The 20,049-nt window shown below is 47.9% G+C and overlaps 1 protein-coding gene across 14 annotated transcripts in view; it reads left to right on the forward strand.

Annotated features, from left to right (window-relative positions):
- The window catches only part of SERGEF (secretion regulating guanine nucleotide exchange factor), a 248,831-nt gene that overhangs the window by 35,391 nt on the left and 193,391 nt on the right, over positions 1 to 20,049 (forward strand). Inside the window, exon 9 of one of the 14 annotated variants that reach the window (XM_086339751.1) lies at positions 779 to 903. The exons of the other annotated variants lie outside the window; for them this stretch is intronic. Coding sequence (XP_086195877.1) covers positions 779 to 888 — 110 coding nt within the window. The 3' untranslated portion in view covers positions 889 to 903. Of the gene's footprint in view, positions 1 to 778; positions 904 to 20,049 lie in introns of those variants that run through there. 14 annotated transcript variants of the gene reach the window in all.

Genomic DNA, 20,049 nt, shown 5'->3' on the forward strand with positions numbered 1-20,049 from the left:
GCCCCAACACAGAGTTCTTGACATTCTTCACTCTCTTCAATGTCACCTTAAAAGGTCCTGAAGTCTTATCTTTTCAAGAATCAGAAATGGAAAGAGAAACTTCCTCACTTGGGAAATGAGAAAACTGAAACAGAGAGGCAAGAAAGTGCATTTATGGCAGCATCGAGGCTGGAAATTCAATTCTACTTTTCAGTAATTTTTTCCCCTCCTCCCTTCATTATCTTCCTGGTTCTTGGTTATATCCTTTTAGTTGAGATATTTTTTATTCTTTCATTTCTTCAAAGTGGGGAACTGCATGGCACGTGTGGAAGGGACCAGATCTTAGCCATTCTCCTTTCTTCAAGAGTCACAGATAGAGAAATGTTTTATTGCATTTGATGTCTAAGCATTAGTGAAATCCAAGCGCAGTCATTGATTCACACTAAACTGAGTTTATAAGTATACTTAAAGCTGATTTTTCTGTTTGGGGGCCAGGATCCCTCCAGAATAGGGTGATAGTGTATATTACTCTGTCTTCTTTGGGACCTGATATCATGAAACCCCAACCGAGCTCAGGAGGTTCTGACCTTATGGGCTCTGTATAAAGCAGGGGTGTTGGAATTCTTGATGTTTGTGCTTTAGAACTTTGAAAACCCAAACGTTGAAAGTCAAACTGACAAAGGACTCTTTGAAGTGGATAGTTTTTGCTTCTTGTTTAAACCACAATTTTTTATCCTAGAATCCTTAGCATGTCAGGAATGGATGAGAACTTAGCTCTCATCTGCTCTGACTCTCTCAGCTTGCCTGCTGCCAAGTCGCTTCAGTCATGTCGGACTCTGCGACCCCATGGACTGCAGCCTACCAGGCTTCTCCGTCCATGGGATTCTCCAGGCAAGAACGCTGGAGTGAGTTGCCATTTCCTTCTCCAGACTCTAGATGGCAAAACTGAAGCCTGAAGAGTTGGAAGCACAGGGAGTGAGGGTAGGAGGGAAAGCGGAACTGGGGCCTCATGGCCTGGGTCTAGTGCTCTTTACACCTTGTCACTTTCTCTGCAGAGATGAGGAGGAAATGTGCGTGATTTAACTACACACACCCAGCGACCTAAACCAGGAATAATAGTTCCTTCTGTAGATGAAGTTCAGCCTCAAGAAAACACCAGTTCTTAACGGAAATGTGTAGCCAGAGGTTCCTTTAATGGATTTGCACGTGGAGTAGAAACTGGGAACTGGTGCTCCGGGAGCACAGGTCTGGAGGCCATCCCAGGACTCAGAGAAGCAACTCCTTTCCCATAACTCCTATAGCATATTATTACCTTATAATAAGATAACGGTGGTCCTAGCTCTCGCCGACCACTTTTATCACTGTCAAATGCTTTCACCTCCATTTTCTCATAGGAAGGTGTGAAGATGGGTGTTATTATCCGTGCTTTCCAGACAGGTCCTTACTCAGTTAACTGTACTGCCCTGGTCACGTAGTTGGACATAGTTAAAACTTGAACCTGGTCTTTTGTCCCCAAACCTGCTACTCTGACTCCAGGAAGCACATATCTCAGAATGCTCTAACCCATAAACCAAATTTCTTTTACTCTTCAAAGAAGCATCTTTTCCCAATGTTTGCCCGTGACTCTGGCAAGCAACAAGGAAGAAAATTCCTAGTTATCCTTAATCCTTCAGCAGGTGTTAGTGGAATGCTTGTATGTTAGTCACTCAGTCGTGTCCGACCCTTTGCAACCTCATGAACTGTAGCCCACCAGGCTCCTCTGTCCATTGAATTCTCCAGGCAAGAACATTGGAGTGGGTTGCCATTCCCCTCTCCAAATGGAATGCTTACCTAGATGAAATTAGACTATGCTATAGACTACAAGGAAACATAAAATTTGGAACTACCTTCAGGAATTTTATAGTTGAAATATTTAGTAGAAAAATTATAAAATATGGCAAAGAGCCAGAGGAGTGGCCCAGACACTGAAGGTTCTAGGGTTTCAGGGGAAAGGGAGGTCAGTGTGGTCACAGAAGGGTGTGAAATCCTTTGGGAAGGTCTCATTTTAATGTGTAGAGGGTTTGGGACTTGGTTCTGTTGCTTTCTCTTTGTCCTCTGGTAAGACACAGAACTATCTGGTCCCCTTCTTCCCATCTGAGCAATAGCAGGTTATGGACAGGATATCCAAAGGCCATCCCAGCTCTGAAATTCCATAATATTAAAAAAAATAAAACTGACCTAAGGAAATTATCATGGATACATTGGAAGATTAAGTGTAATGCCATTCATTGCAGCCTGATTTATAATGACAAAAACAAATGCCTGGAAACAAATGAAATTGTAGGGGGTTTGGTTAAATAAATTATGGTACAAACATATGTTGGAATATATACCCACTATATAGAATGTTTTAGAAGGATATTTGGAGAAGGCAATGGCACCCCACTCCAGTACTCTTGCCTGGAAAATCCCATGGACAGAGGAGCCTGGGAGGCTGCAGTCCATGGGGTCGCTAAGAGTCGGACACGACTGAGCGACTTCACTTTCACTTTTCACTTTCATGCATTGGAGAAGGAAATGGCAACCCACTCCAGTATTCTTGCCTGGAGAATCCCAGGGACGGGGGAGCCTGGTGGTCTGCTGTCTATGGGGTCGCACAGAGTCAGACATGACTGAAGCGACTTAGCAGCAGTAGCAGCAGAAGGATATTTAATAACAGAAGAATATGCTCATGATATGGTAAGTAAAAAGGGTAGATTGCAAGGTTACTGTACTACAACTTCTATTTTTTTTTTTTTTCAAAAAGAATGTTTGGGTGAATTTTCTTTTGTATTTTCTATGCTGAATATGTAATTTTCAGCCTGATTATATCCCCCATAAATGTCAGTGAATAAACTTTCTTGTCCCTCAGTGCAGGGAACTGGCCCCTTTGCTGGTGTATTCTTGTGTGTATATGCCCTTGACATCACTTCCATGGGCCTCGTTTGGGAGGTCGCATGGAAAAGAGGCAAGAGACTGTAGAAGGAGGCAGGAAAGCACAGGTCTATTTTTGGCTCAGTCATGAGTCAGCTTTGTGGCCTGAGGAAACTTTGTGACCTTTCTGCACATCCCTGAGCCTTGGTTTCCTCATCTGAAGAAGGGAATTGGAGGTCACAAACAGTCCTTTGAGCTCCAGATACACTCATTCCTAAAAGTGGAGAATTTCTTCACTGTCATGGAACCAGCTGAGAGCTGATTCAGCTGAGAGCTTAACCAGCTGATTCCTTGAGCCTGGGTCCTTTCTTTCTCTTTCATTCCTCTGTACCTGGATTTAGCTGGCTAGCTGTAAGATCTCTCCCATTCAGACTTGGGGATGAGACTGAATGGGGTTGAGCGATAGGGCCGAGACCAGAGGGTGTAGTGACAGTGTTACACCACTAGAGGGGAGCATTGTTTGACTACTTGCCCTATCTGCTCTGCAGGTGAAGAGTGGCCTTGATTTGCCTCAATTTGATTTCAGATTCTAGAATTTTAGATTGAAGAGGACTTTGAAGACCATCCAGCAGAACTCAGTTATGCATATGTGAGATAATAGAGGCCAGAAAAGGCAAGGGACCTACTTTAATTCAGATAGGTTTTTTTTTTTTTTTTTCTGGGTCTTTATTATAGAGTTTAGAAGAAGGCTATAGACAGAGCTAAGAATGTGATCAGTTGCACGTGCAGAAGGTGGACCGTTTCTTCTAATTGTGCAGGAATCCGAGGGATCTGCTTGTGTACACATTCACCCAGCTCTTCTGGCCAGGTGCCAAGATGCCTGGAGGTACAGAAGAAAAGATAGAACAAGACCCCAAGGGGCAGCATCTGGTGGGCAAACCCATGCAAACACGTGATGCTACCCATGTGTCTTCCTCGGTCTCTGTCACCCTCCCGTGGTCTGCCTAGCCTAGGATCCGGGCTGTGGTAGTGCTCAGGGGCTGGTTTCCTGAAGACCTGCAGACATCCTCGTGAATGATGTCCTCCAAGGGCAGGAGGCACCTGACCGTCTCCAGTTTGTTATTTCCAGTGGACTTCTGCAAGCAGTACTCACATGTTCACATGTCCTCTCTTGCCATTTCTTGAGGTTTGCAAGGAATCCTGACACTTTATTTGCCACCTTCCAAAGGTTTTATTTCCTTGACCCTGGGTTGACTTTACTTTTGGTTTCCAGGGTGCCCACTAGCCCTAAGCATTGTGGTAAAGTAGAATTGTGCTCTGGTAGGACTCCCCTGGTGGTCCAGTGATTAAAACTCCATGCTTCCGATTGGGGGGCTTGAGCTCGATCCCTGGCTTGGAAACTAAGATCCCACATGCTGAGCAGCATGGCCAAAAAAAAAACAAAAAAAAACAAAAAAAACCACCCAAACAAAAAAGAACACCCCACCCCCCACATAAAAAAGGAAATAGAACAAAATACCAGTGCAGAAATGGGCATGGGTCTGGGAGCCGGCAGCTGTGTGACCTTGGGCAGGTTACTTCCTTTCTTTGGGCAAGGAAGTCAAGCTCTCAGCTGCAGCTGTGTCATCTCTGCTAGAGAGCTGAAGTTTTGGCATTACTTTTGGCTTTTGTGTTTGGCAGTGAATACCCATTGATCCGTGGTCTAGAGGAGTGCAGTGTCTGTCCAGCTGCAGCAGAAGCAAAATTTACCCTTTGAAGTATGTGCCTTTCTATAAGGGCCTTGCAGAGGGCCTGGCCAAAGCCAAGTTCAGCTGGTCCCACGAGGCCACCAGATGGCAGCAGTGGGCAGGCAGATAGCCGTCGGGTGAGCTGATAAAGCCAGCATCCAGAGTTAGAACTAGCAAGGTCAGAGCTGAAAGCACCCCAGAGGTCACTCCCAGGCCCAGAGAAAGAAGTAGGGTACGTAAGATCTCTGGCTTCCCTGGTGGCTCATTGGTAAAGAATCCACTGGCAATGCAGGAGACTTGGGTTTGATCCCTGGGTTAGGAAGATCCCCTGGAGAAGGAAATGGCAACCCACTCCAGTATTCTTGCCTGGGAATCTCATGCACAGAGGAGCCTGGTGGGCTATAGTCCATGGATTCACAAAAGAGTCAGACATGACTTAGCGACTAAACAACAGCAACAACGCCTAAGGTCTCACTGTGCATTAACACGTGATATCTCCTCACTTGTTAGAACTGAGATTGGTTTGTTTTCTAGCTGGCCGCCGCACAGGAAGAACCAGGGGACAAAGACCTAGGCCATGGACCAGGGACCCGGAGGTGGGAAGGGAAGGGGGCAGGAGTTAACTGTCCGCCTTGGTCTTGATCTCTTCGAGCGTCTGGTCTTAACGGTCTCTACCCTGCCACCCTCAGTAAGGACGGCGTCCATTGTCTTTCTGCTCCCCTCCTGCCTGCACAGTTGTCCTCTGGTTCACAGTTCTCCTATCAGGTTGTACCAGGAATCTTTGTCAAGGGTCATCTCAGAGTCCTCACACCCAACAGATCTGCAGTCCCAGGGCCTTGCACATTGCAGTAAGTTAGCACAATTGGTTGAACAAAAAAAATTCTCTTAAAAGAATTTCTCAGGGGGCCAGAGTAGGGCAGGGAACCAATCTTGCCAAGCATGTATCATGTTCTGGGTACATGCTAAGTACCCATGCTCTGCTGGGTACACATCCATACTTCCCAGAACCCTCTGAGGTGGGGTTTATTTCCTCTGCAGTCCAGGTGAAGAACTTGAGGCTCAGAAAGGCTGAGTGACTTGTCTAAAGTAACACAGCTAATTAACCAAGCAGACACTGGAAGTGTGCTCTGTTTGATATCAAAGGTCAGACTCATTTCTTTTGCCTTTGCCGCCTCCCTTCAAACTGACTGCCCTTGAAAAGTACCAAGTGACTCCCCAGGCTGGAGGGCAGAGAGGAACAAATAGGTTTTTCTCTTCTGTAGAGAAAGCTGGTGGTGGGCTGCTGGGGAGAGGGGGCCTGAGAAGCAGTGAAGGGCAGGTGTTTGTGGAGCAGGTTCGGGGGTGGCACCTGGCGGTGGAAGGCCATCTGAGAAGAGCCCAAGTGCCTTTCGTGTCCAGGGCAGGACTCCAGCAGTTCCCTCTGCCGGGCGTGCTCGTCTCCCTGAGCCCTGCCTGTGTAGCAGCTGCCACACGCCCGTCGCCCTCTGCCACTGTCACCTCTCACAGGGGCCCTCCCTGCCCACCACGCCGCAGGTGGCCCCCTCGCCTGTCTCAGACGCAGTCTACTCTCTGCCTGCCTTTATCTTCCACCCAAGCAGTTTTCAATGCCTGAAACCACAGTATGGTTTGTTTACTCATTTGTCCTCACTCTCCCCTCACCAGGTCTGAGCAGGTTAGGTGAAATAAACCTGTCTGGTTTATTCTCCTCAGCTCTCCCCTGGCATAGAAAAGGGCTCCGTGAGAGTTAGCTGCATGGGCGCCTGGAGCTTTGGATGTGGGAGAGATGCTGTTTTTGGAGGCTTGCACCCAGAACTGGATGACTTGGCCCGAGGCCCTGCCCTCTTCCCACCTTCTTGGAGAGGCCCAGGGCCAGAGAGCTTCAGCTCCTTGAGGCTGACAGTGAGGCCTAGTGCCCCAGGCTTGTGGGGCCAGCTCTGCCACTGCACGTCTGCCAGACCCTGCCTTGGGCCCGTGGCTGCCCAGTCTGTCCAGGGGAGGCAGGGGTGGGGGCCCACCCTGCCGCGAGCTCACAGGATGCTTCTGGGAAGGGCTCCTTGGCCCCTGGCAAGAGGGCTGAGTTTCCATTCAGAGAACCCTCCTCCTCTTTCCTGGTGGGGATTGATCTGTTCCAGGAGCTCTCTAAAAGTGAGCATTAAGTGACCGGGCTGTAATTGCACCATCATTTTTAGGTTCTTGACAGATGGCACTGTGCTTGCCCTTCCTCTGGGGACCTTGCCTGTCTCACGGGAATGCTCAATAATCATAGTGACAGCCAGTGCCTTAAAGTGCTCTCGGATATGGGCCAGGATGGAATTGGCCCACTTTGAGGAATCTTGGATCAGCTTTTTCCTAATCTAAGAGTGACTTTCTACTTCAGGAGGAAGCCTGATGCAGCCAAAAGAGCCCGGAAGAGCCAGGTTCAAGTCCTAATTTGGCTGCTCATTGGCCGGGTGATCTGGGCTAGTCGTTTAGCCTCTCTGGGCCTGAATTTCCTCATCTGTTAAATGAGAAGCATGATCCCTAATTTGGCTGCCTCGAGGGAGAAATATCATGTCATTCATTCATTCGCACACTCCTTCCTTCACATCCTCACTCTACCATTCAACAAATACTTGTTGAACAGGCTGAGGGGAGAGGAGGGCGTTCCAGGCAGGAGGAATCCTGGAAACAAAGGCGTGGCAGCAGGAAGTGCTCGCTGGTGCAGTTTGCTTACCATGGGGCCAGACGGGGTCAGAAGGGACTGGAATCCCTCGAGAACATAGGTATGGCTTTATTCTGGCTTTGCTGTGAGCAGTGGGAGGAGTGGCTGAAGGTTTCGGGGAGGGGGTGAGAGACGTGAGCAAGGGAGGGAGGCCCTGCCTTGGAGTGGCTCTTAGAGGCAGCTTTCTGCTCCGGCCTCTTCTCTGTGGCTGATTTTGAGGTACTCCGGATTCTCAGGGGGTCCTCTCCCCTGTGATCTGACTAATAGAAAGTGCAAAGCAGGCGGGCGCTGGAGTCACCTGGCTCGCTGGCTCGCCCTCTGGGGAGCTGTCTCAGGCCCCGGGGACCGCGTCACATTTCCTTCCATCTTGAATCATCGGATGAGCAGCTTTGGGGTTTCTCCCACACCTCCCTGAGGAGATGAAGGGTGTAGGGGATGGTTATTCGTGTTTACCAAGGATGCACTGTGTGCCAGGCGTTTTGCCAGGGCTTTGCAAAATCGTCTATTTAATCCTTATACAAAGTTTGCCGAGCAAGGCTCCCTCTCCATTATGTGTGAGGAAGAGAGGTTAAGAGACGTGGCCTCACCCCACCTAGTTACTTGGCCTTACTTTGCTCAGTGTGAAATGGGGTCGGCAGTGTCACCCTGTCAACTGGAGGGCCTTACGAGGAGGATCAGGTAAGATCCTGGATGTGAAGGCATTCTGTACAATACACGCAGATGCTGCGTGACAGGACTGCTTCCCAGAGAACTGCGTGTGACTCCCTTGGGCCTTTCCTGCCTGGTGATAGAAGGTTCCAAGCTCTGGTCTCTCTTCTGCGCACCTTCCCCTAGCCAGCCCCTGGGCCAGGGGCTCTGCTCAGCACTGTTCTCATTTAGTCTGCAAATATGAAGGCATCGCTCTTCTTCAGAAAACTCTACAGTGCAAAATTCATATCAATGTATGCTTACTTTTTGGCCATTTTGGTGAAAACAGTAGGAAGTCATGGAATTTTAATGCTGGAAGAGACATTCTCATCCTTACTTGAAATATGAGGAAACAGAAGCCTGGGGAGATGGTCCCACAGCTCATGGACACAGGGCCAGGATTAGAACCCAGGGGTCTTGAGCCCACGGCCCTTTCACTGCCCTGCAGCACCTCTCATGAGAGAGACTTTAATTGCTTCATCTCCTTTGTGGAGGAAGGAAGAATCCAGTTTAATAAATTTCATTACACCAGCCCCTTTATGTAACAGGGCTGTTTCCGGGTCCTGGCAGATGGTCCATAGTAACAGTGCTTTGCTGATTTTCTTGGAGCTGATCCTCTGCAATGAAAAACCCCGTGCAGCAGATGCCTTTCCCAGTCCCTGGCCTGGGAAAAGCCAGCCGCTTGGGGAAGGCACTGTAGCTTCACCATCTCTCATGGGACCTAGTGGCAGTCCCCGGAGGTCATCTTAAACCAGCTTGGGTTTTTACAGAAGGGTCACATTGGTGCAGTTTGTTGGTGGGTGGGGTACTGGTAAAAAGGATGTTTCTTCTGGGGCCTGAGGGACAGATGGGCTCAGGGAGCAGAGTGGGAGAGATCAGATGTGGACGGGGAAGACAGGCTGTCCCTCTGTGGATCTGGCCTGGTGGCCCTTCACACCATGAGGCCTTGGACGCCCAGGTGAGCAGTTGGAGTGTAACTTGCAGCCCCTTTTGTTGAAATTACTGGGACTCCATGTTTGATTATTTTCCCTTTCCTGATGAGTGCTTGATCATGATGGTCCTCCTTATGGCCTCTTCTGGTGGCGCTCCTTACTGCCATTGCTTGAGGCAAGTGGGACATTCTCGGGTACCAACAGTGAGTGGGTGTCACTTCTACAGACTCTTCCTGACCTTGTCCTACTTCTCAGGTCTCCCTCTTGCAGGGTCCTCCAAGGTGGGGGTGGGAGAATGCCCCCCCACCACCGATCTGTGAGTGCAGCTCTTTTAGGGCTCCAATAGGTCTTTAACAAAAAAATTTTTTAATGCCATGTAGCATGTGGGATCTTAGTTTCCCCACCAGGGACTGAACCCCTGTCCCCTGCATTGGAAGTGTGGAGTCTTAACCACTGGACTGCCAGGGAAGTCTCCCCAGTAGGTCTTTTACACTCACCTCCCCAGTGTTCTACCCTGGAGAATCCCATGGATGGATAAACCTGGTGGGCTGCAATCCATGGGGTTGCAAAGAGTCAGATGCAACTGAGCAACTGGGCACACACACATGCCGCTGAAGAACCTGGGATAGTCCCCGGGTTTAGAAGAAATTCAAGGCACCATCCAGAGTCAGGTCCCAAGGTGTTCTCGCCGGTTGATCACAGGCTGGCATCCCAGGACAGGATGCTTTCTCTCCGTGCTCCTACCCCTGGGTGAATTTTTTGCCCTCCCAAAGTTCAGGGGCAACATCTGCCTCTCTGCTTGAAGATCTTAATCTGGGCCTCCTATTAACTAACAGTTCAGTTTCTCTTTGAAAACCAAGGATGCAAATAGTATTGTGGGATCTCTTGGGGTTTCGGAGGTGGAATCCTGGTTTCCTAACATAACAGCTTGGACGCCACGGTGAGTTCTGCAGGATGCCCTGGCCCCAGGTAATGGTTTGTTCCTGCTCCTGGTCCCGTTGGCCTCAGGTTGGCCTGCAGGGGGCGCTGTGTTCACACAGCCGAGCGCCGGGAATTCACCCAAGGGACCCAGGCAGCGCCTCTCTGCAGGCCCAGGCATGCTGGAGAACTGCGGCTTTTCCTTGGCCCTGCCGGATCTCCCAAGTCTCATTCCCAGCTCAGCCTCCAGCTTGGGCACCGTGAGTCATCGTCATCAGTGGAAAACTCGGCCTCACCAACAGCTGGGCGCAGTGCTTGGCCTTTTTTCTTCTTCTTTTTTTGTAACTTCACAGAGATGGAAACTGCTGATGATCATTTGCAAGAGACAGCAATTGAAGGCGAAGTTCAGGGCCAGAACGGCAGTTCTAGGTGGGGAGAGGAGAACTCTGAGATAAGGGTGGGGATGTGTGTCTTTCCATTACCTTGCCCTTGGGCCTTCCAAGAAGCCATGCTAGGGAGGCAGGCAGTGAGGGGCTGTGTGGGCCTCACTGGTCTCTGTTCTTTTCTGCCAAGGAGCCCAGGAGGCCTTGGGTAGTTAACTGATGCAGGCGACAATGAAAGCTTTGATAGGTTGACTGAGGTTTTTCTAAGAATCTGTGAGGAGAATGTGCTAGAAGTCAGAATGACCTGAGTTCTAGTCCTGTTTTGCTTCTAAGCCACTACGTGACCTTGGGTCAGTCAGTCACTTTGCTCACTGGACTGCACTTCTCCGGCTGAAGCACATGGTGGGGGTGGGGTTGGAGTCCCTTGAGGACCCTTGCTGCTCTGGTGCTCTGTGAGTCTGAACTGAATGTAAGGATTTTGAGCCCACAGTCACCTTCAATAGTTGAAGCCTGTAGCTGTCCTGACGCAGTGAGCGTCGCTCATGGACAATCACACAGGTACAGGTTCCTTGTTAGTGTTCAGTTGCTAAATTGTGTCCAGCTCTTTGTGACCCCATGGACTGCAGCACACCAGCCTTCCCTGTCCATCACCAACTCCCGGAGCCTGCTCAAACTCATGTCCATCAAGGCCGTGATGCCATCCAGCCATCTCATCCTCTGTCGTCCCCTTCTCCTCCCACCCTCAGTCTTTCCCAGCATCAGAGTCTATTCCAGTGAGTCAGCTCTTTGCATCAGGTGGCCAAAGTATTGGAGCTTCAGCTTCAGCACCAGTCCTTCCAATGAATATTCAGGGTTGATTTCCTTTAGGATTGACTGGTTTGATCTCCTTGCTGTCCAAGGGACTCTCAAGAGTCTTCTCCAGCACCACAATTCGAAAGCATTAGTTCTTCAGTGCTCAGTCTTCTTTATGGTCCAGCTCTCACATCCATACATGACTACTGGAAAAACCATAACTTTCACTGTACGGACCTTTGTTGACAAAGTGAGGTCTTTGCTTTTTAATGCACTGTCTAGGTTCAGGAATGTCCCGGTGGCCTGCTTCCTCTCTCTCCCCACGAGGCAGTGGGCAGAGGCTCTTGGAAAGCAGGAAGCTGGGATTCTGGTTCTGGCTCCGCCAAAATACATTGTATGTCCTCGGGCAAATCCCTCACCTCCTTCAGTCCCGTTTTCCATTTTCTTGAAAATCAAGGATTAGATTCCCTTCTTGGCTTCAACTCCCCTCAACTCCCACCTGCCACCCCCCACCCCCAGCCAGGCTCCTGCTAGCTTTTCTGCAGGGTGTGATTCTTAGCTGCAGAAGCCCTGGGGTATAGTTCCCTTTCTTGCCGGGAGGGAGAGAAGCAAGATTATTTTTTTAATTACACAGCTAAGATTAGGCAGCAATCTACATTTTAAAATGTTATTAATAAGACTCTGAAAGTGTGCAGAGAAGCTTTGGAGTTGGAATGTGGAATAAGATGGAAAACATCTGCAGAGCCAGCGGCCTCTATTGGGACTTTTTTTTTTTCCTCTGGGTGCCAAGTGACTGCTAGGTGTGACTGGTGGTCCGGTGTGCCACCGGGCCCCTGGAGGAGCAGGAAGCCCTAGCACTCGTCCAGAGAAGCGTCCTCAGGGCTGGGGATCGCGGTCCACCCTCTCAGGATGGTTCTTGCAAACTGGCTTTAGAGAAAGAGTTATAGTCACATTGCCAGTTCCCCTATTTAGTTTATAAAGTGCTTTCATATTTATTGTCTCCTTTTTCATCACAGACCTGAGAGGTAGTTAGAGCTGGTCTCACTGCCCCTTCAGGAGCTGGGTGAGGTCTCTTCAATGCAAGATTCTTCCTTTAAGAAAGGGATGTGCTACAGAGGAGAAGCCCCACACCCGGAGTGTGGAGCTGGGCACCTGTCCTAGGCTCCCCCGCCCACGCCAGCTTTGCCTGTCTCCTTTCCCTACTTTGTATTTCTCTGTAGCACTTAAAATCCTTTGCCAGGGGATATGTTTCATGTGATTTTTGTCCGTTGTTCTGTCTCCCCCCCTCCCACCCCAAATGCTAGAATGTAAACCTCATCAAGGAAGGGAGTTTTGTCTATTTCCTTCCCGGCTGTGGCCCCTAGCACTGGGAAGCCCCTGGTGTGTAGAAAGTGCTCAGGAACTATTTGTTGAATATTGAGAGTGCTTGGCTCTGCTTCCAAGTAGTCTATGTGACTTGGAAGAGTTATTTATTTTCCTCAGTTTTGTTTTCTCTTGCGGGGAGTTGGATGGGATGGTTTGTGGCATCCTTGTGGCAAGCAAAAGCCTGTGGCAAGCAGTGCCCGCAACGCTTCTTCCTTCCAAACACCGAGCACCCGCTCTGGGCAGGCCCTGTGCCAGGTGCTGTGAGGAACACAGCGAGCCCAGGAAGGGTCCTGTTTGCACCCTTTGGTTTATGTGATTGTTTGTTTTTTATGTGTCACCTTAACTGGGCCACAGGTGCCCAGGTATTTGCGTGACTGTTATTCCGGGTGTTTCTATAAGAGTGTTTTTGGAGATTAACATTCATAGAAGTAGACTGAGTAAAGCAGACTGCCCTCCCTAAAGTGGGTGGGCCTCATCCAATCAGTTGAAGACCTGAATAGAACAAAAGGCTGACCCTTCTCTGAGTAAAACTCTCCTGCCTGACACCAACCAACAGCCTCTGAACTTGGACTCTGGCTCTGCAGATTTTGGAGTTGCCAGCCTCCATAACTGTGTGAGCCAGTTCCTTCTACTTCACCTTGCTCTGTAGGACCTCCTGGTTCTTTTTCACTGGAGAACCTTGACCGAGACAGTGGGCGATGTAAGACATGTCATCAAATGGTCTCCTATTTGGCAGCATAGGATAGTAGTTGGAACAGGGTACAAGCACCATGCCAGTGGCTCCTAAGAAAGGGGTGGCCTGTTTTGACTTAGGGGATAATGGAATGTTTTAGGGAGGCAGTGGCATTGGATCCAGGCCCTGAAGGGTGGGAAGGGATCTTGTGGGTGGAACAAGTAGGCTGATCGGCAATACAGGCTGGGGCACAGCACAGCCCTGAGGCCTGGGAGCGAGGAGGTGGAATGTGCCCTTGACAGAGGGGCTGTCATCGGTGCTGAGAGAACAGAGGTGCTTGGAGGGCTAGAGAGCTAAACACATTACACAGTCTAGGACCAGGGCTTCCTAGAGGCCCTCACCAGGACTGGAGAAGAAATCAGCCCTCCCTGCGTTTGTCTGGGAAGCCCCCATCCTGCATGGTATAGACAGTCCTGCGGCTGGTCTGGGGCTCCTCAGGTACAGTCTGTCTGGTCTTCTCTCACCAGTGCCCCCAGTTGAACAGCTAATAAAGTCAGTGGTGAAAATGGAGCAGCTGTGTGGAGTGTCTGGCATGTCTTTGCTGTATGGGCCAAGGATGATGCTCCCTTAGTAAACTGACCAGGCCAGCTTTGTTCCTCTAGCCCACACAGGTGTCCCTGTGACTCTGAGCAACCTCTGGAAGTCCATGCACTGTTCACTTTTGGAGAGGCAGTGTGAGCCAGACACGGACTGGTGGGTCCCCTGCAGGGCAGTGACCAGGGGCACTGACTAGGGGCAGCTCTAAGCTCTGAACCGAGACTTCACCCCTCCCTATGCTTTAACTTACCTATAACTTGAGGATTGTAATACTGCCTTCTCACAGGGGGGTTTTGTGGACCAAACAGGATAATCCATGTCAAGAATTTGGCATGAAGTTAGTGCTCTCAAATATTAGTTATTATCATTGGGGCTTCCCAGGTGGCTCAGTGGTAAAGAATCCACCTGCCATGCAGGAGACGTAGATGTGGGTTTGATCCCTGGGTTGGGAAGATCCCTTGGAGGAGGGCATGGTAACCCACTCCAGTACTCTTGCCTGGCAGGCTTACAGTTCATGGGGTTGCAGAGAGTCGGACATGACCGAAACCACTTATGACACAGGTTACTGTCATTATCATCATTCCTGCAGGCTTGTCACTCACAAGCCGTGTGATCCTGAGCAAGTCATTTAACCTCTGTGACCTGTTTCTTTTTCTGTAAAATGGGGTTCACACCCATTGTTTAGTGTTGATCAAACTATATCACTTCATGGCAATGCCTAAAATAGAGTTTTGCACAGAGTCAGCTCCCAATAAATAATTCTCCCCAGGCCCTTATGTTTTTATTCAATCTCTTTGTAGATTACTTCTCTTCTTTTTAGCTGGACAGCTCATGTTTGGAATTTTTATTTCTATATGAATTAAAAAAAAATTCCAAACCTTTGTTATGTGATATTCTTCATGGTACAACTTTGGAGACTTGGGGAATTTTACAAGAAAAAGAAAAAATAAGATATACAGCCAGGTTTTCGATTTTTAAAACTGGTTACCACAACATTGTAAATCAACTGTACTTCAGAAAAAAAAAGAATGTATGTATGTGTACAACTGAGTCACCTTGCTATATAGCAGAGATTGGCGCAGCATTATAAATCAACTGTACTGAAGTAAAAAAGATTGTTAACTACATTAGTGGTCTTTGATATTAAAGTGGATGTTTTAGTTGAGGACACTGGTCAGACTAGATATTCAAAAGGTGCCAATAAAATTAGATTGTACACCATTCATTTTTTACATTAATTTAATTATTTTAGTGGAGGCTAATTGCTTTACAGTATTGTGGTGGTTTTTGCCATACTTTGACATGAATCACCCATGAGTGTACGTGTGTCCCCCCATCCTGAACCCCCCTCCCACCTCCCTCCCACTGTATCCCTCTGGGTTGTCCCCGAGCGCCGGCTTTGAGTGCCCTGCTTCATGCATCAAACTTGCACTGATCATCTATTTTACATATGGTAATATAGATGTTTAAATACTATTCTCTCAAGTCATCCCACTGTTGCCTTCTCCCATATAGTCCAAAAGTCTGTTCTTTACATCTGTGTCTCTTTTGCTGTCTTGCGTATAGGGTCTTCATTACCATCTTTCTAAATTCCATATGTATGCATTAATATACTGCATTAGTGTTTCTCTTTCTGACTTCACTCTGTATAATGGGCTCCAGTTTCATCCACCTCATTAGAACTGACTCAAATGTGTTCTTTTTTATAGCTGAGTAACATTCCGTTGTGTATATGTACCACAACTTCCTTATTCATTTGTCTGCTGATGGACATCTAGGCTGCTTCCATGTCCTAGCTATTGTAAACAGTGCTGAAATGAATGTTGGGGTACACGTGTCTCTCAATTCTGGTTTCCTTGTACACCACTCGTTTTGACCCTGAAAATTTTTATACATAATTATTAAAGTTTAGACCAGGAGAATGTCTCAGAGGTCATCTATCCCAGTCCTCTTACTGTATGGATGGGAAAAGTGAAAGTGAAGTCGCTCAGTCGTGTCTGACTCTTAGCGACCCCACGGACTGCAGCCTATCAGGCTCTTGCGTCCATGGGATTCTTCAGGCAAGAGTACTGGAGTGGGTTGCCATTGCCTTCTCCAATGTATGGATGGGAAAGTAGGTCCCAAAAGGAAGGGACATGTTCAAGGTAATGTAGTCTTGGAGAGAAGCCTGGTTTAGGATCAGGTCTCCGAGTCTCTGGTTAAAGCGTCTTATCTTCTCCAGCTCACTTGCTTCATCTCTTTTCCATTGCTCTCTTCCACCCTCTTCCTTTTCACCCTTGAGTTTAAATTTATTTGTGCTATGTGAGGCAATGTGCCAGATACTATGCTTGCATCTAATAAATATCCCAAAATCCAATGGTGAAACTTCAGTACTCTTCTCTTATTGTCAGTAGAGGCAATGGCCCTAAGATATTGGTAGTTGGCGGCTGGCAGAGAAGATTTGGCAAATTGGTAGAAACTGGGAGTGGAGCGATGGGAATCCTGGGTAAGGCTGTGGTGTTGAGTTGAGGAGGACAATAGTAATAGGGCTAACATTTGCTGTTATATGTCATGCACTTTATGAAAAAGTATCCTTGCAACAGCCCTACAAAGAAGGTGTTCTTATTCCCATTTTTCCTATGTTGAGTCATTTGTTCAAGATTATAGAGCCAGCAAGTGACAAAGGTTAGTAGTGGGGAGCAAGAAGTAGGTGAGTGGAGATGGTTAGATTGTTCATTTGTTCATTCAGGCAACAAATGTTTTATTGAGCATCTACTCTGTGCTGGGCATTTTTCTAAGATACAGGAATGGGCAGACACAGCGCCTGCTATCATGAGCCAACTCTCTGGAGGGGAGACAGACTTTAATCAACAGTCCTTCTAATGAGTGTACATTTATAAACCAAGACAAGTGCTCCCCAGATGAAGAAAGTGCTGCTCTGAGATCATTGCACAGAAGAGTCTGATCTGGGTTGAGGACTGAGCAGAGCTGCAGACTGAGTAGGAGTTGACTAGGTGAATGAGGTGGGAGGTAGAGGAGACAGTGAGGATGGAGGGAAGCAGTGTAGCGGCCTTGAGAAACAGCAGGATGACACGTCTACCCAAGGGCAGTAGCCTGGTGTGCTGGCGTCCAGCCCCTGTGCTCTGAGCTCCCCTCTCTGTTCTCCTCTCTCCTGCTCGGTGCCTCTCGGGCAGTTAATTCTGTGTTGAAAACTTCTTGGTTTTTATCACCAAGTGCCTTTTTATAAAGTCTCTGTCCACATGGCAGAATGGAGGATGGGTTACAGAAATGAGGTGCTTATACTCTAAGGACTTAGAATTAATAACCCTGAGAGTAATAGGTGTTTGTAAACAGGTGAATTATAAATATAACTCCTAAGTGCACAGAGGTTTCCTCCTCGTGTGTGTGTGTGTGTGTGTACCCCAGAAGGTGTCATAGCATCCTGGAACATTCTAGGTGGGAGGGACTGAAGAGGTTGTGTGGACTTTCCTTTGCCTGCCCTGTGGGATTCTTTTTGTAACATCCATCTCTATTTGCTATAACTCCATTTTGATATCTTCAGTGGCATTGTTTCCTCCTGGGACAGATTCTGTTAAATAAATATGGATATTCCTTATATTACAGTGTAATCTATCTTGTCGCCTTCAGGACCCCTTTTCCTGAACAGGGTGAAGATTCCCCTTCCCCCGAGGACTGATGATACTCTTGGAGCTGTTTCTCGCTGTGCCTGTTGCTGTGGCTGCAGCCCCTGCCTTTACCAACATCTCGGGCAGCCCCCTGAATGGTAAAGGAAGCTGGCTCTGTGGCCATTTCCCATCCACCCCCCTTCCTGAGTCTGCTGTGACCCCACAGCATCCAGGGCTTGGCACCTCGTCTTCTTTCTCCTCATTCACTCCCCCTGTATTTGTATTTGACTGTTTGTTAAGATGCTTATCAAAAGGGGCTTATAAAAGGCCCCAGAGGATTTAAATCACTTAGTAATGAAGTAACATTGCCTGAGTCCCAACAGTGGAACCCCCAGTCTAGCGTCTCTGCCTCTTTGTTCCTTTTCATGGCACCACCACCTTCCTTCCCACTAACCCTGAAGTCCTGAAATCAGAGTGCTGTTTATCTCCTCCCATCCCCTTTCTCTCACATCAAATGTGTGTCAAGCCTTGCAAATTCTTACCTACCCAGCCCCTCGTGACTTCAGCCTTGGCTGTGGCTGATACATCTCTGGCTTGCGTCACTATAGCGGCTTCTTTTCCTTCCTTCCTTTCCTTTTAACTTACTCCTACTGTGACTTTGCTTATCCCCTCTCCTCACCCGTAGAACCTTCTCCCTGTCAGTAAGAAGGGGATGGTAAGTGTACCTGTCTCATGGTGTTGTTAGGATACTGCATAGAGATGGTTTAGAACAGTATATAGAGAATTCCTAGAACAGAATCCTAGGCACACAGTGGATGCTGTGGAAGGAAATGTTAGCTGAGTATTATTACTGCCCCCCTAATTCTTTGCAGATGTAGCACCCCCAAAACACTCGTTTCATCAGACCCTACCTCTGTCCCAAAGTCTGCAGTCTGAGACTGAGAGTCCGGGTAGCAGTCATCCCTAAAGTGAGCATGCCAGATGAATTGCCAGGGCGTGGGAACAGGAAATTATGATGTCTTTTGTGTTTTTATTTCATTCTTTTAATTTTACACTTTTGGAGTGTGTTTTATACCCAGTTCAGTTCAGTTGCTCAGTCGTGTCCGACTCTCTGTGACCCCCTGGACTGTAGCACACCAGGCTTCCCTATCCTTCACCAACTCCTGGAGCTTGCTCAAACTCATGTGCATCGAGTTGGTAATGCCATCCAAGCATCTCATCCTCTGTCGTCCCCTTCTCCTCCTGCCTTGAATCTTTCCCAGCATCAGTCTTTTATATTGGATAGATTTGAATAAAGGTGTTTTTCTTATTGTTCAGTCACTAAGTCATGTCTGACTCTTTGCAACCCCGTGGACTGCAGCCCACCAGGCTTCCCTGTCCTTCACTATCTCCCAGAGTTTGCTCAAACTCATGTCCATTAAGTTGATGGTGCCATCCAACCATCTCATCTTCTGTTGCTCCCTTCTCCTTCTGTCCTAAACCTTTCTCAGCATTAGGATCTTTTCCAATGAGTTGGTTCTTGGCATCAGGTGGCCAAAGTATTGGAACTTGAGCTTCAGCATCAGTCCTTTCAATGAATATTCAGGGCTGATTTCCTTAAGGATTGATTGGTTTGATCTCTGTGCTGTCCAAGGGACTCTCAAGAGTCTTCTCCACCTTTCAGTTCAGTTCAGTTCAGTCACTCAGTTGTGTCTGACTCTTTGCGACTCCATGAACCGCAACACGCCAGGCCTCCCTGTCCATCACTAACGCCCGGAGTCCACCCAAACCCGTGTCCATTGAGTCAGTGATGTCATTCAACCATCTCATCCTCTGTTGTCCCCTTCTCCTCCTGCCCTCAGTTTTTCGAAGCATTAGGGTCTTTTCCAATGAGTCAGCTCTTCGCATCAGGTGGCCAAAGTATTGGAGTTTCAGCTTCAACATCAGTCCTTCCAAAGAAATCCCAGGGCTGATCTCCTTTAGAATGGACTGGTTGGATCTCCTTGCAGTCCAAGGGACTCTCAAGAGTCTTCTCCAACACCACAGTTCAAAAGAATCAGTTCTTCTGCGCTCAGTTTTCTTTATAGTTTCTCATGTCCATACATGACTGCTGGAAAAACCATAGCCTTGACTAGATGGACCTTTGTTGACAAAGTAATGTCTCTGCTTTTTAATATGCTGTCTAAGTTGGTCATAACTTTCCTTCCAAGGAGTAAATGTCTTTTAATTTCATGGCTGCAATTACCACCTGCAGTGATTTTGGAGCCCCCCCGCCAAATAAAGTCAGCCACTGTTTCCGCTGTTTCCCCATCTATTTGCCATGAAGTGATGGGACCAGATGCCATGATCTTAGTTTTCTGAATGTTGAGCTTTAAGCCCACTTTTTCACTCTCCACTTTCACTTTCATCAAGAGGCTTTTTAGTTCCTCTTCACTTTCTGCCATAAGGGTGGTGTAATCTGCATATCTGAGGTTATTGAGATTTCTCCCGGCAATCTTGATTCCAGCTTGTGCTTCATCCAGCCCAGCGTTTCTCATGATGTACTCTGCATATATGTTAAATAAGCAGGGTGACAATATACAGCCTTGACATACTCCTTTTCCTATTTGGAACCAGTCTGTTGTTCCATGTTCAGTTCTAACTGTTGCTTCCTGACCTGCATACAGATTTCTCAGGAGGCAGGTCAGGTGGTCTGATATTCCCATCTCTTTCAGAATTTTCCACAGTTGATTGTGATCCACACAGTCAAAGGCTTTGGCATAGTCAATAAAGCAGAAATAGATGTTTTTCTGGAACTCTCTTGCTTTTTCCATGATCCA

Source organism: Bos grunniens, chromosome 15, assembly GCF_055505025.1.
Source record: "Bos grunniens cultivar Pamir isolate PY7600 chromosome 15, Bosgru_T2T1.0, whole genome shotgun sequence".
NCBI lineage: Eukaryota > Metazoa > Chordata > Mammalia > Artiodactyla > Bovidae > Bos > Bos grunniens.